Below are 18,807 nucleotides of genomic sequence, written 5' to 3' on the forward strand. Positions count from 1 at the left end.
AACCCCAGTTTGGTCAGGGCTGTGGGGTTTGGAACATGTGTTAATAACATCATACAGTGAAATCTTATAATGTCACATAGAATGTTGCCTCACTTATTTTATCAGGACAATATTGACCAGCAAGTTATGAGTTTTCAAATTATATCTTATAAGACATGCCTCGTACAAAACTGATTACAATAGTGTAGAGGGTGTGAACCCAGGGGTGTATTCTGTCACACCTAGAGATTCTCCAATAGCTCGGGAGGTTGAGTTTGGCTAGTTGAGTTTATGGAAGTGAATTCTAGTTGCTGTGACATATGTATGCTATTAGCTTGTGACTGCAATGTCAGCTATGGATAGTACCAGAGCAGCAGACGTGTCTACTGACCCTCTTCAAATTTGTTTGCACTAACACTTTGACATGAAAATGGAGCAATTCAACATTATCAAACTGAAACGGTTTGATGTCTCCAAATCAAAATTTGTGGGAATTTCCATTCTGTGGTAAATTTCAAAATTTAAATTTTTCATTCTGATTCAGTATGAAAATAAATGTCAAACCTTTCCCCCAAATGGAAATTCCATTTTCCAACTCTCTAGCCATGAATACATTTACACCACCATTCTGATCACTACTGGGAGTCGAACTAGGGAACCTCTACAGATAAGAGCATAAACCTCTATAGCTTGACCTCAAGGACCAAATTCCATGACTAGGAGCAGTAACAGACATATCATCAGAGGAGGGGGGGCACATATCATGTACTGAACAACGGGTTATGTTTGTATCCAGCCTAGGCAAAAAAATCTTCTCATCCACCTTGATAATGACCAAGATGATAATGAGAAAATATTTTACTTGCCCATCAAATAAGATTACTCACCCCAGGTGAGTGGGATTAGCAAAACTGCTTTAATTCTAGATTCCCATTGCTTCTTTTTCCAGCGCTCAGTGCTTTTTCCCTGTATCAAGCTTCACCTAATGATGTGCTTTTCATTCACAGGAAGGCTTTTAATTTTCATGATGCCTTTCAGCCAGTGTGGCACATATATAACACTATCGTTGGGATTACAACCCCCCCCCACCAGTGAATCGGTAACAATGACACAGCGAGGGCAGATTGCTCAGGAGGGTGCGTGGGACTTTTTAAGTGAATGAGACATAATTATAGTTTTCATCTTTTCTTCCATAGACCTGGAATTAATTTGCTTCAAAGCCTGTGTTTTTTTTCTTCTCTGCTTCAGCTCTGAACACCGGGGGGAAGATGCTGATGGACAAAAATACATCATCGCTCTCCAACATCTCCTCCACTGCCCTGTCTTGGGTAAGAGGAGATGGCAACTGGACAGGGGCAGGAATTGGTCCCCGGGAGGTGGCTGTTGGACTGATACTAACCTTTATAGACTTGATCACTCTGTTTGGGAATACTGTGGTTTTTATCTGCCCTGTGGTGGAGAAGAGGCTGCGTACCGCAACTTACATGTTTATTATGTCCTTAGCCATGGCAGATCTCCTCGTTGCTTGTCTGGTCATGCCATTTAGGTAAGAACTGCTTGTAAGGTAAGACCTGCTAGTAATGCACTTATTTGATGGCATTCAGTAGCACTTAGTTCAGTGGCTACTATGTAGGAGGCAAGTCTAATGATTTAATAGGTGGTGCATAGGAAACAGGATGCCTGGGCTCCAGTCCCAGCACTGCTACACACTCATCATGGGTCAATCACTTCACCTCCCTGTATCTCAGTTTCTCTACCTGTACAATGGGAATAATGATGCACACACTCAGGGTATGTCTACACTGCAGCTAGGAGCCTGCTTCCCACATGAATAGATAGACACGTGTTAGCGCTGCTTGAGTAATGCCCTAAAACCAGCCGTGTAGCTGTGGGTAGCACTAGCAGCAGCTTGAATACATACCCACAGGATCCAGACAGGTTTGCTCTCAGCAGGCTTGTAGTGTAGATGTGCTCTCCCTCCCTCAGGGCCCAGTCTGGCATTCCTTGTGAGCCAACAAAAACCACTAGAGGCAATGGGAGTTTTGCGTGCTCAAGGAATACAAGATCAGGCCCTCAGTTAGTTCCAGTCTTCAATTTAATAATTATAATGTTTCCATTAAGATAATCTCTTGGATCAGATTGTTCTCTTATTTACACTCATGGAAATCAGGAGCAACCCCACTGAAGTCAACGTACCTAAACCAGTATAAAACCAGGGTGAGAAAAAATCTGAGCTCATATATTCAGAAAAACGTCCTAACTGTGTAGCACATAACACTTGTATTATTAACCTGACATATTTTTTAAAGATTAAATTATACATCCTATTTTTATCCCAGTAATACCCTTTTTAATATTTCTTCTAGCCCAATCCAACCACCAGTGGAGGAGGGGAGTGGTGTTCTTGCAAAATAAATGTTTTAGCTACATAAACAGAACAGAACAATTGCTGTCATTTTCAGCTGTCTGGATCTGCATGTGATTTATAAATTGAAGATTAAAAATTTTGTTTAACGCTGTCTGCATTGAGAAGGCAAAAATGATCAGGATTGTTTTCCTTTATTATTGTGCTCCGACAGCACATTCACTGGTGACAACAAATTCACGGCTCTAGTGATTGACATGAGGCTAAAAAGACTAAGGAGGGATTCGACCAATTGCTTTAGACCCTTTAGGCCAGATTCACCACTATGCTCTGACTGCATTGCTCTCCTCTGGTGATACGAAATGGCCATAAACCCAGTGTAACCAGCTGGTTAAACAGAGTTTGCATCTGCTTTCAGACATCAGCAATGCAAAGCAGCCAAAGTCTACAAGTGAATCTGGCCCTTTTATTTAAGTTTAAACCCTGAGGTGTAAGAAGTAAGACAAAAATGTTCAAATAATGTGGAGAATGGATTTCCCAGCAAGGAGAAAGTTACAAATTGAGTGGAAGCCTATTAAATCGTCTCAGAGGAAAACGAAAACGGTGTTAGAAGAGAGTTAAAGTTACCCTTTCCAACCACATTAATGGACTGTCGTAGTTTCAAACTCAGGAAAATCTCAGTTCAGTTTCCAACTAGAGTGGCTTGAAATATTTTCTATATACTGTTTTATCATAGCTGAAATGTTTAACAGCGATGAATCACTTGGTACAAAACTTTCATCAGGAAGGTTTTTGGGCACTGGGAAAGAGTGTGACTCTATCCCTGGGAGGTTAGCATATCTGGGAATGGGATGTGGGGGACCAATGGTCAGCTCCCGGCTCTAACTGATGTAGAGTGCTCTGGGCTGAAAACCTGTGTTCTAAATCAGGCAGAGGAGGGATATGAACCCGGGGTTCCCACATCCCAGGCCAATAGCAGGATTCACATGCTTCTGTTTTCATGCAAATGTTCAACAGTTTGGGTTTCCTTCCAAAGCAGAACATAATCAAATTTCAAAAGCTTGAATAGTGCCTCAAAATGCAATGGTCCAGTCAGCTCTTGTTCCAACATCATCACTGGCACCACGCTTCAATCTCCTCCCATTCTCACCTGTTGATACACAAACTTACGTCTGCTTTGTTGGGTGTATGAATTCCAACAGCTCCAGCTTTGGTTGCATGATGAAATAACCCACTCCCCTCCTTCAGGCCCATGGGAAGTCATTGGGAATATTGGCAGTGACTTCACTGGGAGTAAGATTAGGGTCTCTGCATCATTTACATTGGGGTCCTCATTATGTGCTGGGGGGAAGGGTAGGAGGAACATGTCAGAGCCCATGTTTGGTATACAGGCTCTGTACTGAAAAGGGCCCCCCAGATTTGTCAGCAGGCAGTTCCTTGCAGATTGAGGCTGGCCAGGTGCATATGGCTAGGGCATGGTTCAGGATCAAGCCAAAATGGCACAAGAACAGGAAGTGGGGGGAGTGGGATCATGATTTGCTGCCCAGCCTGAGAGGCAGGGTGGGTGGCGTCAGGCAGTAGCTGGCAGTTACATACTCGCTGCAGTGCGAGGAGGCTGCCAAGCTGGGCCTACACACCCGATGGCTCCCTCCAGAGAGGGGACTGGCTGTGATCAGAGCTCTGCTGTTGCAAGCTCCCCCTAGCAGTGGGAACACAAGTTAACTGGGGAACCCCTAGGGCCAGAGCTGAGCTGGTGCTTTCCTGATGGTGACCAGGACAAAAGGAGCCATGTTAACGCCAGCTGGATGGAGCAGGGAACTAAACAAAGGGTAACTAATAACAGCCGTTACAGCGTACCCAACAGGGGTGTGTTTCCACCAGTCTCTCTGCCAACCCCCATTTCCTCAGGTTTGTTGGTACCTCCATGTCCCTGTTGGAGCCCAGAGTGGAGACTCTGCTACCTCTGCTAGTTTAGTCTCCCTCTCTCAAGACTCTGCACTGGAAGGGAGGGCACTACCTCCCCCTACCTTCTGCTCTGTGCTGAGGGCCTTTCTCCAGCCAGTTTGCAGTAGGGATAAGTCACCAGGGCTGGAAGTGGAACCTGGGTCTCCCGTGGTGGCGAGTTAACAAGCCCCACCTCCCCCGACAGATACGTCAGGCTCCCTGCTCCCACCCAACTGACAGGTTCTTCCTCTCAATCTAGCCCTTCCTCTCCAGCGGATTTGCTTCCTCTCACTCTATGCATGACCCTTAAACACACTGCAGTCCTCTGGAGTTCCCACATTCTTCCTGGGGCCAGGGGGATCCCTTCCTGGACCTTCAGGGCAATAAGAGCTCTCCCTGCAAGAGCTTCTCACTTACCAAACTACCCACATGTCCTCTCTGCCGTCTGCCATCTACCTGCTGACACGGCCTTCCTGGTTAGGGTGAGAGGAAGTGCTAGAACCAGCATTGCTGTGCAGCAGCATGGGCACGGGGGAGCATTTCCCAAGCAAAATGCTCGCCTCCCGGAACTGGGAGGGAGCATCCCTCACCAGCAGTGGGAGGCGCTTTCTTCACAGCAAAGGAGGAATGGAGAATTTGATGCCACATTTCCTTGTGGGTCAGCAGCAGAGCTGAGAAGGGAGGGGATGGAGGGGTTCTCACCTCCAAGGAAATGGAGGTAACAAAAAAGGCTGAGGAAACCGGTGCTCAGAAAAGAGTAATCTGTCTGTGCTTATATCTTGTAGGGAAGAGGAGCAGTAGAGGCTGAGAAAACAAAACAAAAAAAAGGGGGGGGGGAATGTTGGTAGATGGCATTTCAAGAGGGAAAGTATTTCCATGACAACCAATGGCTTAATTATACAGTTAGAGAGAAAATAACCCACTTAGGAGAGAAATACCATATTTATCAGGAAAACTATGAGGGGAACAAAAAATAGCCTGCTAGGCAAGGGTGCCATTTTAAGCACTGCAGGGGTCCAGCAGTTAGATCTTTATGTCAGGGGACCACAGAACTACTGCGAGGCTCAGGGAGTTAGGAGGCTGCAAGTGCTCTGACATAGCACATCAAAGTGCTGCAGATAATAGGCATCACTGTTGACAGCCGGCACAGAATCCAGCAGCTTTTGCCTCCAAAATCCCATTTCAGCTAATAGAGACTCTCCATTAGCTCTCAGCAGTAGAAGGGCTCTTGAACTATGCAAGCCAGCCACTAGGAGGAGAAAGAGTTAGTTAGCACGTTGCACCGAGTAGCTCAGCACAACACTTCTAACTGGAAACGGGAAGGTGAAAACAAACATTGGGCAGAAAAACGTGCTCCTTAGTGGAGGAACTGATCTATGAGGGAAGGACTCTAATCTGTTGTTTTAGCATTTAGCAATTGTACCCCTGCATTGTTAGCTGATACTTTACGGTGCTCAAATACCATGGTGAGGTGAGTCATAGATGGTGCTCGATGGACATTTTGATTAAAGGCAACTAGCACTCCAAGCATGTTAAAATAAAATGCTCCAGTTTATCATTCTAAATGTGCTGCAATGAATAGGGTTTCCGTTGTTTGCCATTGCCCCTCATGGATTCCCACTGAAAGTCTTAGTATTGCGCAAGGCTAAACAATTGAGCCTGATCTTGTATCACCAGCCAAGCAGGGCGGGGTGATGACTCCCCCTTGCCCACATGGGCCGTTATCACAGCACGTTACCTCCTGGTGATTAATGTCTACTCCAAGTTCATAGAGCATACTTTCAATATAAATATATTATTCCTCAAATATTACCTGTACATTCATCTCGCAATGATTGTGAAGCTTGACCAGTTATGAGCTTTCTTGTAGATCCTCACATGATACTCTTTATGGATAAATATCCTGTAAGACATGTGTTTGATGTAGTGACTTTGTCAGGTTGGAGGTGAGAATTGCTTGCAAAGAACAGAGGAACATTTGCCAAAGGGTCTCTGTGTCACAGACTTCCAGAATGGGGAAGTTCTTGGTATGCACTTAGCTCAGGTACTATGGACATCACATATGGGGACTTAAAGGTTATAGAGACCCCCTATCAAGCAGCATGACATCTTTGCAGTAGAACCAAGACTGCCATAGGCTAGCTATCTGGCTAGCATATGCCACAAGTACAATAGGGGTGGATTTAGGTTCACAACTTTCCAGCTTGGCTGTTTCAGCTTTTACGCTGAATTGAAGCAGATCAGATGTGCTGCGCTGTTTTGTTTATTAGACACATGCCAAAAAGAACAAGCCTGTGTGATTCAATGGAAGGAACATTCAGTCCCTCCTTAGCCAGCTTTAGTGAAAGAAAAGAGGTTTAGTTATAGAGACAAAGGGACCCTCATACAATGCTTCATTGATTTCAGATTAGTGATGCATGAAGAAGGTAAAAAAAGTATGATTCTGACATTGAAATGTCTCTGATTTGTTCAGTATCTATATTTTCCAAGCATTATAAAATAGTAGTAGATATCACCACTAAGAAGACATCAGGTCAGCTGGCAGTGTGTACTCAGATTGGCATCTATACTATGCCTCAAACTCTTTGGCCTTCCTACAGTGCACTGCTAACTAAGACCCTGTTGCTACAAAGACTTACACAGGTGATTAACTGTACACACTCTGAGTAGTTACATCAACTTCAGTGGTTGACTAGAGCTACTTGCAGTGCCTAGAGTTAAGCATGTGCATAAGTCTTTGCAATATTGGGGCTTAAAAGACAGGTTCTGCCATCCGTACATTGGGTAGTACCTTGTTGCACAAATTCTCTTACTGAAATCAATGAGGCTACTTGTGGAGTAAGGTACTATTCTGTGAGCATAGTTGGCAATCAGCCCCCAATTCTTCTCTCCATGTCCACTAGTGCCTACTAGGACTGACTAGAAAATGGAATTTCTATTCTCTGGGAAATTCTGAGATTTCCACATTTGTTTTTGTTCCAAATCAGAATGAAAAGACCAGATTTCTCATGGAATGAAAATTCCAAAAGATTCCAATTTAAAATAATCAAAATGTTCTGTTTTAATAAGGTAAAAATGTTTCATTCTGATAATGTGGAAACATTATAATAAATATATATATTAAATGTACAAGTTAAACAAAATGAATTCAAATGATAGTCAAAATGAAGCATTTTATCTTAATGGAACAAAACATTTCAACATTATCAAAATGATTCGTTTTGACTCTTTTCCCTATCAGAAATGTTGTCAAAATTGACATGTTCCAGGAAAAGATTTCAATTTCAACAAAATTGCATTTTCAGGAGGGAAAACTTACATCGAAAAATTTTCAACCAGCACTAGCATCTACCCCTGTCTGGATGCTTCTCCTCTTGTTAATAGGAACATTTCAGGGAATGTTAACAGCATATGTGTAGTATAGAGATTGGATACTCTCAATCTCATATTATTCCTTCATTAATGGCACCTAATATTTGGTGCTCGGTAGTGAATGGACAGGCTGTGCTGATGTCACTGTTGATATCATAACACCTTTATTCTTTAGAAAAAGGTGAAATTAGAGGGAAACAACAGTTGGGTCAGCCAATCCATCACCCTGCCATACAGGATTCCTGAGAGCCTGAGCTCTTTGTCAAGTTTAAACATCTCAAGAGAGGGAGCTTTATAGCACTTCTCATAAAGTTGGGGAGTTTGTCATGATGTCTTTAGCCAAAATGTCATCTCCCCAACTCTTGTGTGGTTTGTATGGTGCTTGCCTGCTGCCCTCCACCCCACACATGGCTAGATCTCAGGGGTGATGTACACCTCTATCCCAATATAATGCGACCAGATATAACACGAATTCAGATATAACGCGGTAAAGCAGTGCTCCAGGCGGGTGGGGCTGTGCACTCCAGTGGATCAAAGCAAGTTCAATATAACGCGGTTTCACCTATAACGCAGTAAGATTTTTTTGGCTCCCGAAGACAGCGTTATATCGAGGTAGAGGTTTATATGTGTACTTTGCAGAGCACTTTGGCATGAAACATACCTGATTTCTTTTTAAAACTCCGGCTTGCCAGGTCACTTGACTTTAAGCCCATTGTATGACTCTAAATGCATCTATTTTAAATCAGAATGGTTCCTCCTGTGTGAAAAGCTTTAGGAGATTATTGGTGTCTAGAGAGTGTGCATGTTATCTATTCGGCAGACTGGTTAGGTCACTCTGTTTGGCTGTAGGAGATGCAGGTTGTAGTTCCTGCTCTGTTACAAAGTGGAAGATGTCCAGCAGGAAAGATGTGAGGTTGACAGCATACCTTCAGGAGTTGGGCCCCTGGGCCGAGGTAGGCAGGGTAATGCCTACTTCAAAAATCCTGCTTCAGGGCAACCAGGGAACTGGCTTGCACGAGGGCTCTGAGCAGGTCATTAGAAGTGGGGAGGCATCAGGACTCAAGCAGCTTTGCAAATACTGATTGGCAGCAGCTCAGAGAATCAGGAGCTAAGTGGCTGCTGAGCAGTGATTTTGAGAATGTCACCAGAACGTTGGATTTAGGCCCCTAACTACCTTTGTGAATCTGTCCTATCGTCTGTAAAAAGGGGATAACAGCCCTTCCCTACCTCACAGAGGTGTTGTGAGGATAAATGTTATACACTGGGAGGTGCTCAAATACTACTGTAATGGGGCCATATAAGACAACACACAGAGCTCCCGCTAACTCCTCAGATAAATGTTTGTACAGCATCCCCTGGAACAAGGCTCTGGTACTGACCGGGGCCTCTAGCTTGTACTGACGCACAGATCATAGAATATCAGGGTTGGAAGGGACCTCAGGAGGTCATCTAGTCCAACTCCCTGCTCAGAGCAGGACCCATCCCCAGACAGATTTTTGCCCCAGGTCCCTAAATGGCCCTCTCAAGGATTGAACTCACAACCCTGGGTTTAGCAGGCCAATGCTCAAACCAAGATGCTAATACAGTGAGTGCCATTACCATTCTGAAGTGGCAGAACAATTGTAACCTGTAAAAGTAGTTTTAATTAATACTAATGAAATTAGTTAAACCAAACCCAAGCATTTAAAAAAAGCATTATATATAGATTTTATTCCTTTCCTCTTTCTAGCCAGTAGAGCTGAAAGAACTCCAATAGGGCTAGAGCAACTGCTGTGGTTTTAGTGCTAAGAGACTACGAAGCTATATAGTTGCAGGGAAGGAGAAGGGAATTAATTCTCACAAAGGCAGTGACTTGTTCACTGTGTCACATAACAAAGTCCAAGAGAACGTTACTGCAGAAGCCAAAGACTTATATAAAACTGGTAAAAGTAGGAAGAAGCAAATTATAGCCAGGTAAATGCTACAGCATCGCAGATTACACAGCCCGTTGTACTCCTGCCTCAAGCTTCCTGACTGGTTACTCATTTGTTACTGTTTCTCTGACTCTGGCCTGGTCTACACTACGACTTTAATTCGGATTTATCAGCTTTAATTCGAATTAACCCTGTAACCGTCCACACAACGACGCCATTTAATTCGATGTAAAGGGCCCTTTAAATCGATTTCTGTACTCCACCCCAACGAGCGGAGTAGCGCCAAAATCGATTTTAGCAATTCGAATTAGGGTTAGTGTGGCCGCAATTCGATGGTATTGGCCTCCGGGAGCTATCCCACAGTGCATCATTGTGACCGCTCTGGACAGCAATCCGAACTCGGATGCACTGGCCAGGTAGACAGGAAAAGCCCCGCGAACATTTGAACTTCATTTCCTGTTTGCCCAGCGTGGAGAGCACAGGTGACCACAGATACCTCATCAGCACAGGTAACCATGCAGGCTGATAATCGAAAAAGAGCACCAGCATGGACCGTGAGGGAGGTACTGGATCTGATCGCTGTATGGGGAGAGGATTCAGTGCTTGCAGAACTTCATTCTAAAAGACGAAATGCAAAAACTTTTGAAAAAATTTCCAAGGGCATGATGGAGAGAGGCCACAATAGGGACTCTGAGCAGTGCCGCGTGAAGGTCAAGGAGCTCAGACAAGCCTATCAAAAAACAAAGGAGGCAAACGGTCGCTCCGGGTCAGAGCCACGGACATGCCGCTACTACGCCGAGCTGCATGCAATTCTAGGGGGGGGCTGCCACCACTACCCCACCTTTGTTCGTGGATTCTGGGTCGGGGATAGTCTCGACGCCTGAGGATTCTGCCGATGGGGTAGAGGAGGAGGAGGATGAGCTTGCAGAGAGCACACAGCACTCCATTCTCCCCAACAGCCAGGATCTTTTTATCACCCTGACTGAAGTACCCTCCCAAGCCTCCCAAGCCAGTACCCAAGACTCTGACCCCATGGAAGGGACCTCAGGTGAGTTTACCTTTTAAAATATAAAACTTGTTTTAAAAGCAAACAGTTTTTAATGATTACTTTGCCTGACTTTGCATTCGCGGTCAGTTCAGCTACTGGAAAAGTCTGTAGCTACTGGAAAAGTCTGTTAACGTGTATGGGGATGGAGCGGAAATCCTCCAGGGACATCTCCATGAAGCTCTCCTGGAGGTACTCCGAAAGCCTTGCCAGAAGGTTTCTGGGCAGTGCATCCTTATTCCCTCCTCCATGGTAGGACACTTGACCACGCCATGCTTGCAGCAAGTAATCTGGTATCATTGCCTGACAAAGCCTGGCAGCGTATGGTCCCGGTGTTTGCTGGCATTCAAGCAACATCCGTTCTTTATCTTGTTGTGTAATCCTCAGGAGAGTGATATCACTCCTGGTAACCTGGTTGAAATACGGGAACTTAATTAAGGGGACAGAGGTGGCCGTTCCTACTGGGCTGTTTGCCTGTGGCGGAAAATAAATCCTTCCCTGCAGTTAGCCAAGCGCAGATGGGAAATTGGCCCTGAGTTTTTCGCGTTTGGCTAGCAGGGATCTTCCCTGTTACCAGCCACGCGGTGGGGGGAGGGTACTGTGATCATCCCAGAGAATTCATGACGGGGGGGGCGGGCGGCGTCGGGGGGGGTGGGTAGTTTGGTGCCTGCAGGGATCTTCCTGCAGGGTTAGTTTGTTTTCTGGTGCTGCTGAATGTTAACAGAAAAACCGCAGCACTCTACTTGCCTGAAGGGGCCCAGACAAGCCCCACCACACTGCCCCCCCCCCCAACTGGCTGAGATTGGCCAGGCTTCTGCAGCACTCTACAAGCTATGCTTGGTATGTTGGAAAGCACGGACGGCGCTGAAGCTTACCATGGCCGCATGCAAGCCGAATTCTGTTGCCCAGACCTGTGATTGATCTCTAGCAGCAAAGCCACAGGCACTCAGCATTAAGAGGCAAAATGCGACCTTGCACAGAAATCACATGTGCTATGTAATGTGAACAGTGTTGGTCACCGTGAAAGAGTATAAGCATTGTTCTGCAAAATGTAGCTTTTAAAACAATTCTCTCTTTTTTCCCCTCCCTACAGCAGCTGCAAATTCCTCAAGCCTCCCTCCTCCATCCCGAAGGTTATCACAGATAAGGCGTCGTAAGAAGAAGACGCGGGAGGACATGTTTTCTGAAATTATGCAATCCAGCAGGAGTGACAGAGCTCATCTGAATGAGTGGAAGGAAACAGTTTCAAAGTATAGGAAAGAAGTCAGTGAACGTGAGGACAGGAGGGACCAACGTGAGGAGAGGAGGGACCAACGTGAGGAGAGGAGAGACGATTGAGATGAGAGATGGCGGCAGGAAGACCAGAGGATGAAGGATGCAACGCTGGGGCTGCTCCGGCGTCTGGTGGAGGTTCAGGAACGGCTGCTGGAAAACAGACTGCCGCTTCAGCCCCTGTTCCACCCTCCCCCCTCCCCATGTTCCGTATCCTCCTCACCCAGACGTGTAAGAACGCGGGGGGGGGGAGGCTCCGTACACCTTCCCATTCCACCCCAGTAGACAGCCCAAGCAAAAGGCTGTCATTTTTTTAACCTTTTCTTTGTGGCTTTTTCCTTCCCAGCAATCCTCCTCCCAAATACCACCCGGGTTCCCTCCCTCTTTTTCTAATCTATTAATAAAGAATAAATGATTTTTAAATGATAGTGACTTTATTTGGTTTGAAAGAAAGCTGGGGGAAGGGGCAGGGTGGGTTCCTTACAGAAAATCAGTCAGTAAAGGGGGAGGGTTTTCATGAAGGAGAAACAAACAGATATTTCACACGGTAGCCTGGCCAGCCATGAAACTGGTTTTCAAAGCTTCTCTGATGCACAGCGCTTCATGGTGTGATCTTCTAATCGCCCTGGTGTCTGGCTGCGCGTAATCAGCAGCCAGGCGATTTGCCTCAGCCTCCCACCCCGCCATAAAGGTCTCCCCCTTACTTTCACAGAGATTGTGGAGCACACAGCAAGCAGAAATAACAATGGGGAGATTTCTTTGGCTGAGGTCAGAGCGAGTCAATAATGAACGCCAGCGGCCTTTTAAACGGCCAAATGCACATTCTACCACCATTCTGCACTTGCTTAGCCTGTAGTTAAACAGCTCCTGACTCCTGTCCAGGCTGCCTGTGTATGGCTTCATAAGCCATGGCATTAAGGGGTAGGCTGGGTCCCCAAGAATAACTATTGGCATTTCAACATCCCCAACGGTTATTTTCTGGTCCGGAAAGTAAGTCCCTTGCTGCAGCCCTTTAAACAGAGTAGTGTTCCTGAAGACGCGAGCGTCATGAACCCTTCCCGCCCAGCCCACGTTGATGTTGGTGAAACGTCCCTTGTGATCCACAAGTGCTTGCAGCACCATTGAAAAGTACCCCTTGCGGTTTATGTACTCGGTGGCTTGGTGCTCCGGTGCCAAGATAGGGATATGGGTTCCGTCTATTGCCCCACCACAGTTAGGGAATCCCATTGCAGCAAAACCATCCACTATAGCCTGCACATTTCCCAGATTCACTAACTTTCGTAGCAGCACCTGAGTGATTGCTTTGGCTACTTGCATCACAGCAGCCCCCACAGTAGATTTGCCCACTCCAAATGGATTCCCGACTGACCGGTAGCTGTCTGGCGTTGCAAGCTTCCACAGGGCTATCGCCACGCGCTTCTCAACTGTGAGGGCTGCTCTCATCTTGGTATTCTGGCGTTTCAGGGCAGGGGACAGCAAGTCACAAAGTTCCATGAAAGTGCCCTTACGCATGCGAAAGTTCCGCAGCCACTGGGAATCGTCCCAGACCTGCAACACTATGCGGTCCCACCAGTCTGTGCTTGTTTCCCGGGCCCAGAATCGGCGTTCCATGGATAGAATCTGCCCCATTAACAACATGATCTCCAAAGCACCGGGGCCTGTGGTTTCACTGAATTCTGTATCCGTGTCTGTGTCCATGTCCTCATCATGCTGCCGCCGCCGCTGCCTCCTCTCCTCGTTTTTCTGGTCCTGGCTGAGCATAAACTCCACGAGAACGCGCGAGGTGTTTGCAATATTCATGAGTGCTGTCTTGACCTCAGCGGGCTCCATGCTTGCCGTGGTATGGAGTCTGCAGTGTTCACCCACCCAGGAAAAAAGGCGCGAAAATGGTTGTCTGCCGTCCGTTGCTTTCATGCAGGGAGGGAGGGAGGGAGGAAGTGAGACTGTACCCAGAACCACCTGCGACGATGTTTTTTGTCCCATCAGGCACTGAGATCTTAACCCACAATCCCAATGGGCGCGGGAGACTGCGGGAACTATGGGATAGCTATGGATTTGCTACCCACAGTGCAACGGTGCAGAAATCGACGCTAGCCCCGGTACTTGGACGCACACCACCGAATTACTGTGCTAGTGTGGCCGCACTCATTTCGACTTTATACAACCTGTATCTCAAATCCGAATTATCTAAATTCGGATTAATCCCGTAGTGTAGACATACCCTTTGTTGGTAATATTTTGGTACAGGTGAGTGGTTTTCACTGGCTTACTTGCCTCCATGAGTCATTTATAGGCTAAATAACATGAGAACTGGGGTTCTCATATGAATCCCATTATCCAGAAGCTAAAATGCATGAGATCTGAAGAGGCAGACCAGATGGGAAGTACCGAAGATGCTTGGAACATTGGAGGAGGGAAGCTATTCCAAGCCCAGGAACTGAAATATCATGAGAAGACTATGCAGTTCAATGTTTATTAAATCACAGATGACATCTGTCTTTGTCAAATACAACCCCACCCCCCCAAACATACACAATCTAAAACAGCACCATCCAGATAATACATCAAAATGTCAGTTAGAACATAATATAAACTCTCTTTTTCAGCATAGTACAAAAAGGGCAAAATTTGCCACTGAGTTGATTACTGCCGGTGGCTGAGAAAAAAATTAAGACATTATTTTTTGGGAGGATGATAAAAAAAATGTTTTTATACAAAAGAGGCAAAATCCAGCATGCTGAAAAATTCTACAGTGCAAAAGATGAGGTTAATCTTCCAATGCTCCAGATTTAGATGGGCAAAAATGAAGATGTGAAGGAAATTTTCCATATCTATCCGTAAGGACAGCCGTTTCCATGGTTTGGAATCTTAAAATACATGCCTTACATAACTGAGGATTTGATCACTCATTCAAAAAGAGTTCAAAAATATGAGCTGTTGTGAAGACTAGCTCACTCATTTTGGTTCCATAAGTGTCTTCTTGAGGCACTGAAGAAGCCGGTGACAAACATAATATATGAAAATACTAATAAATTAGAGATGATCTGCACTAAAACTGCAACCATGCCAAGGGATTCCATTAAAACAGTGTTCCAGCTGGTAGCATAAGTGGGACCGTAGCTATGTCCCATAGCAGGCTAAAGCCTGGGGCATCAAACTTGGGGATTACTCCAATTTGCCTCCTAACAAAATGTCAATGTATCTCAATTGAAGCCGCCATATTTTCACTAATCTTGCCAACAGGGTACGACATTAACTTGGGTCAATAGGTTTCTCCATAGCAGAAAAATAATCAATCACTCTTCAACTGTAACAATATATTGTGCTCTCTCTCTCTTTCCACCCCACAGCATAATTTATGAGGTGACGGGGATGTGGCTATTCGGGAGGCTGTTCTGTAAAGTGTGGATCTCTTTTGATGTCATGTTCTGCACGGCGTCCATTGTCACATTGTGCTTTATCAGTCTGGATAGATATTGCTCCGTGGTGACCCCCTATCATTATTCAATGAGGATGTCACGTCGAAGGCGAGTATACTTCTCAAAAGATCGTAGAAATGGAGGGAGGTTTTAGGATCTGTCAGACATTCCATCATCAGTCCCAATTCCAGGGTTTAACAACTATCATTAAACATCCCTGGAGGGCTAACTTGGGCAGATTGTCATCTCTGCTCTGACACCTCAAATTCAAATAGGAGCTAAGCACTGCACACATTAAGAAAGAATAATTTAAGATCAAGAATTGAGAGGAAGACTTATCCAGTGGTTAGGGTGCTAGAAAGGGACTTGGGAAAGCCTGACTTGATTTCCTGCTCTGCCACAGACTTCCTGTGTGACCTTGGGCAAGTCACTTAGTCTCTGTGTCGCAGTTCCCCCATCTATAAGATCATAGCGCTGCCCTGCCTCACAGATGCGTGTTGTGAGGCTAAAGAAAGACTGTGAGGCAGTCCAATACTACAAAAATGGAGACCATACAAGTACCTAGACACAGGCTATCAAGTCTCATATTCTAAAATAGTATCTATGTAATAAGATCCCAGGATTGTCACTCTGAAGCCTAGAATGTCTGTACAGTGTGAAGTGATAGAAACAGCAACAGGCATGGCTGAGAGCTCTTTTTGTTTAGAATATCACCAGGTTCAGTCACCACTGGGGTTCACTGTCATCGCTGTCCAATTTTTAGGTTCTCAGACATTTTGATGTTATGAATTACACCCATGTACAGCTACAGTAAGGCATGTACTCCATGCCAAGAGTCCTAAACCATTGTGATCTCAGAGGTAACAACCAATCACCACCCTCCTTCTACAGCTAATTTGCATGCAACACTTTCATTGGTTGTGAGGGAGACTGCACAGATGGTGGATTAGTTGGCCCAAATGCCACACCTGTGTGACAGGACAGGCTTTCAGCTACGAGGTTATTTATATTTAACTCCCTCTAGGGCTAATTTTTGAGTGCCTAAATCCTTCAGAGTTTTTACTCAGATGTGGAACACACCCTTACTATGGGCCATGACAGTTCCAGATGAGCCATTCGCAGCCACCACCCAAAATCTGATCCGTATTTGATAAGCAGCCCTTTGCACCATTTAAAGAGCCCTACTTTTGTGCTTTTTTGGTGTGGAGGATGCGGTAAGATATAAAGAACCCTGGCCTGCATGCACTTCTATGAATGCCCCTTTTGAATTAAGAACATGTTGCAAAATTATTTGGCTAGTAGTGAGTTTTAGGTAGTGCTGCAGGCTTCATACATACCTGCAGGCACAAGGGAGTCAGTGTGCCCACCTACATGTTTCAGGAGGTAGCTATGCCCAGGAAAATGTAGGTAGTAGAACCTCCGAAAAACACAAGAATGGCCATACTGGGTCAGCCCAATGGTCTATCAAGCCCAGCGTCCTGTCTTCTGACAGTGGCCAGTGCCAGACGTTTCAGAGGGAATGAACAGAACAGGGCAATTTAGAGTGATCCATCCCCCATCATGCAGTTCCAGTATCTGGCACTCAGAGGTTTAGGGATACCTGGAGCATGAAGTTCCCATCCCTGATCATCTTGGAGGATAGGTCCATCAGTGACTATTAGCCATGAAATTATCTAAGTCTTCTTTGAACTCAGTTATACTTTTGGCCTTCACATCCCCTGGCAATGAGTTCCACAGGTTAACTGTGCAGTGTGTGAGGAAGTACTTCCTTATATTTGGTGTAGACCTACTGCCTATACATTTCATTGGGTGACCCCTGGTTCTGGTATTATGTGAAAGGGTAAACAACACTTCCTTATTCACTTTCTCCACTTCAGGCACAATTTTGTAGCCCTCTGTCAGATTCCCCCCTTGACTCATCTCTTTTCCAAGTTGAACCATCCCAGTCTTTTAAATCTCTCCTCATACAGAAGCTGTTCCATTCCTCTAATCATTTTCATTGCCCTTCTCAGTACCTTTTGCAATTCTAACATATCTTTTCTGAGATGGGATGACTAGAACTGGATGCAGTATTCAAGGTGTGGGCATGTCATGGATTTACCCTCACCATCCTAACCCAGGAGTTCCAGTGGTGAGGGCAGGTTTAAGCTCCTACCAGTGTTCCATAGGAAACCCACAGGAGAGGGCTGCTGGGACACTTTAGGTAAGTGAGACTTTCCAGGTGCCCTGGCCTTGCCCTCTGCAGCCAGCAATTGTGTTGTATCACTCTCTAGCAAGATAAGAGCTTTAGCTAATAGTATGGCTGCATGTGTCCATTAAAAAAAAAAATCATAAATCTAGATGGGAAATTAGGGCCCCCTGCTAAGCTGTGGCAGAGGGTTGCAAAGTTTGGGCATCACGTCTTAAAAGCATAAGATGACTATCACCTCCTGACCCTACAACTGGTTGGAAATTTTAAATGTTTCAATACTCTAACAGAAAATATTCCCTGAAACAATGTTTCCCCCTATTTTTCCAAACAGTTCTATCAGTCCCTGACACACAGACTGGCCTAAACATAAGCCTAATCCAAATAACCCAGACCTTGGAAACGTTCAAATTTGGACCAAAACATTGCATCTCAGGCTTCTCTATACTAACCTCTTCAGAAGCATTAACTAATCTTCACCACACACCTGTGGAGTATCATTAGCGTCAGCGGTTTTCAAAGGAAGATCTCAGAATAACTTGTGCTCCCAAGTTTTTACCTTCCTGCTCTTCCATTTGCAGGTGCATCATAATGACCTGCATGGTCTGGGTATACTCCTCCCTCATTTCCTTCCTACCAGTCATGCAAGGCTGGAATGAGATACCAGGTGTAGATTTTGATGCTGGCAAAGAGTGCATCTTTGTCACCAACTGGACTTTTGCCATCGTAGCTTCTGCCCTGGCATTTTTTGTCCCGTTCATGATTATGTGCAGCATGTATTTCTTCATCTACCGAGCATCACGACTCAAGGCCACCCGCATCATGTCTCAGTCCCTTGAAATTCACTACCATCCCAACAGCAAGAGGCAGAACAACCTGCAGCTGGAAAACAAAGCCACTCGGACAATTAGCATCATCATCTCAGTCTTCATATTGTGCTGGTTACCCTACTTTGTTCTGAATGTATGGCTAGCTGCTAAAGGTACCAGTTCCACCAGCGCAGTCCTGGTTGATGCCTTCAAGATCATAACTTGGTTAGGTTATTGCAATTCTACTATCAACCCCATGCTCTACGCCTTTCTGAATCGGGATTTCCAACGGGCTCTGAAGAAGCTGTTCATCTGCAGGCGCAGGTCTCAGGTGGATATTGGAGAAGATATGGTTTCAATAGCCACTTTTTCCAAGACTGCTCAAGACCCAGAATACAGCATTAAAGTCCCAATGCCCGCTGGAGCACTGAAGAGCAAGCATAAACAAAGTACTGGGTTACTTGTTGCAGGATGAGACAGATGAAGAGTGTATGGTGATTA

At 45.4% G+C, this 18,807-nt stretch overlaps 1 protein-coding gene across 1 annotated transcript; it reads left to right on the forward strand.

The window, feature by feature from the left end:
* Window positions 1-1,235: 1,235 nt before the first annotated feature.
* On the forward strand, window positions 1,236-18,807 carry LOC117878218 (octopamine receptor-like). The gene is made up of 3 exons (XM_034772290.1): window positions 1,236-1,525; window positions 15,241-15,417; window positions 18,079-18,807. Exons 1-3 carry the CDS (start codon window positions 1,248-1,250, stop codon window positions 18,779-18,781), a joined length of 1,158 nt encoding a protein of 385 aa, XP_034628181.1. The 5' UTR covers window positions 1,236-1,247; the 3' UTR covers window positions 18,782-18,807.

The sequence above is a fragment of the Trachemys scripta genome, chromosome 5 (assembly GCF_013100865.1).
Source record: "Trachemys scripta elegans isolate TJP31775 chromosome 5, CAS_Tse_1.0, whole genome shotgun sequence".
In the NCBI taxonomy this organism is placed as follows: domain Eukaryota; kingdom Metazoa; phylum Chordata; order Testudines; family Emydidae; genus Trachemys; species Trachemys scripta.

Coding starts and splice junctions, on each gene's coding strand:
- LOC117878218 (XM_034772290.1), top strand. CDS start 1,248: ATGCTGATGGACAAAAATACATCATCGCTCTCCAACATCTCCTCCACT. Junction 1,526..15,240: donor TGTCTGGTCATGCCATTTAG/GTAAGAACTGCT, acceptor TCCACCCCACAG/CATAATTTATGAGGTGACGG. Junction 15,418..18,078: donor ATGAGGATGTCACGTCGAAG/GCGAGTATACTT, acceptor TTCCATTTGCAG/GTGCATCATAATGACCTGCA.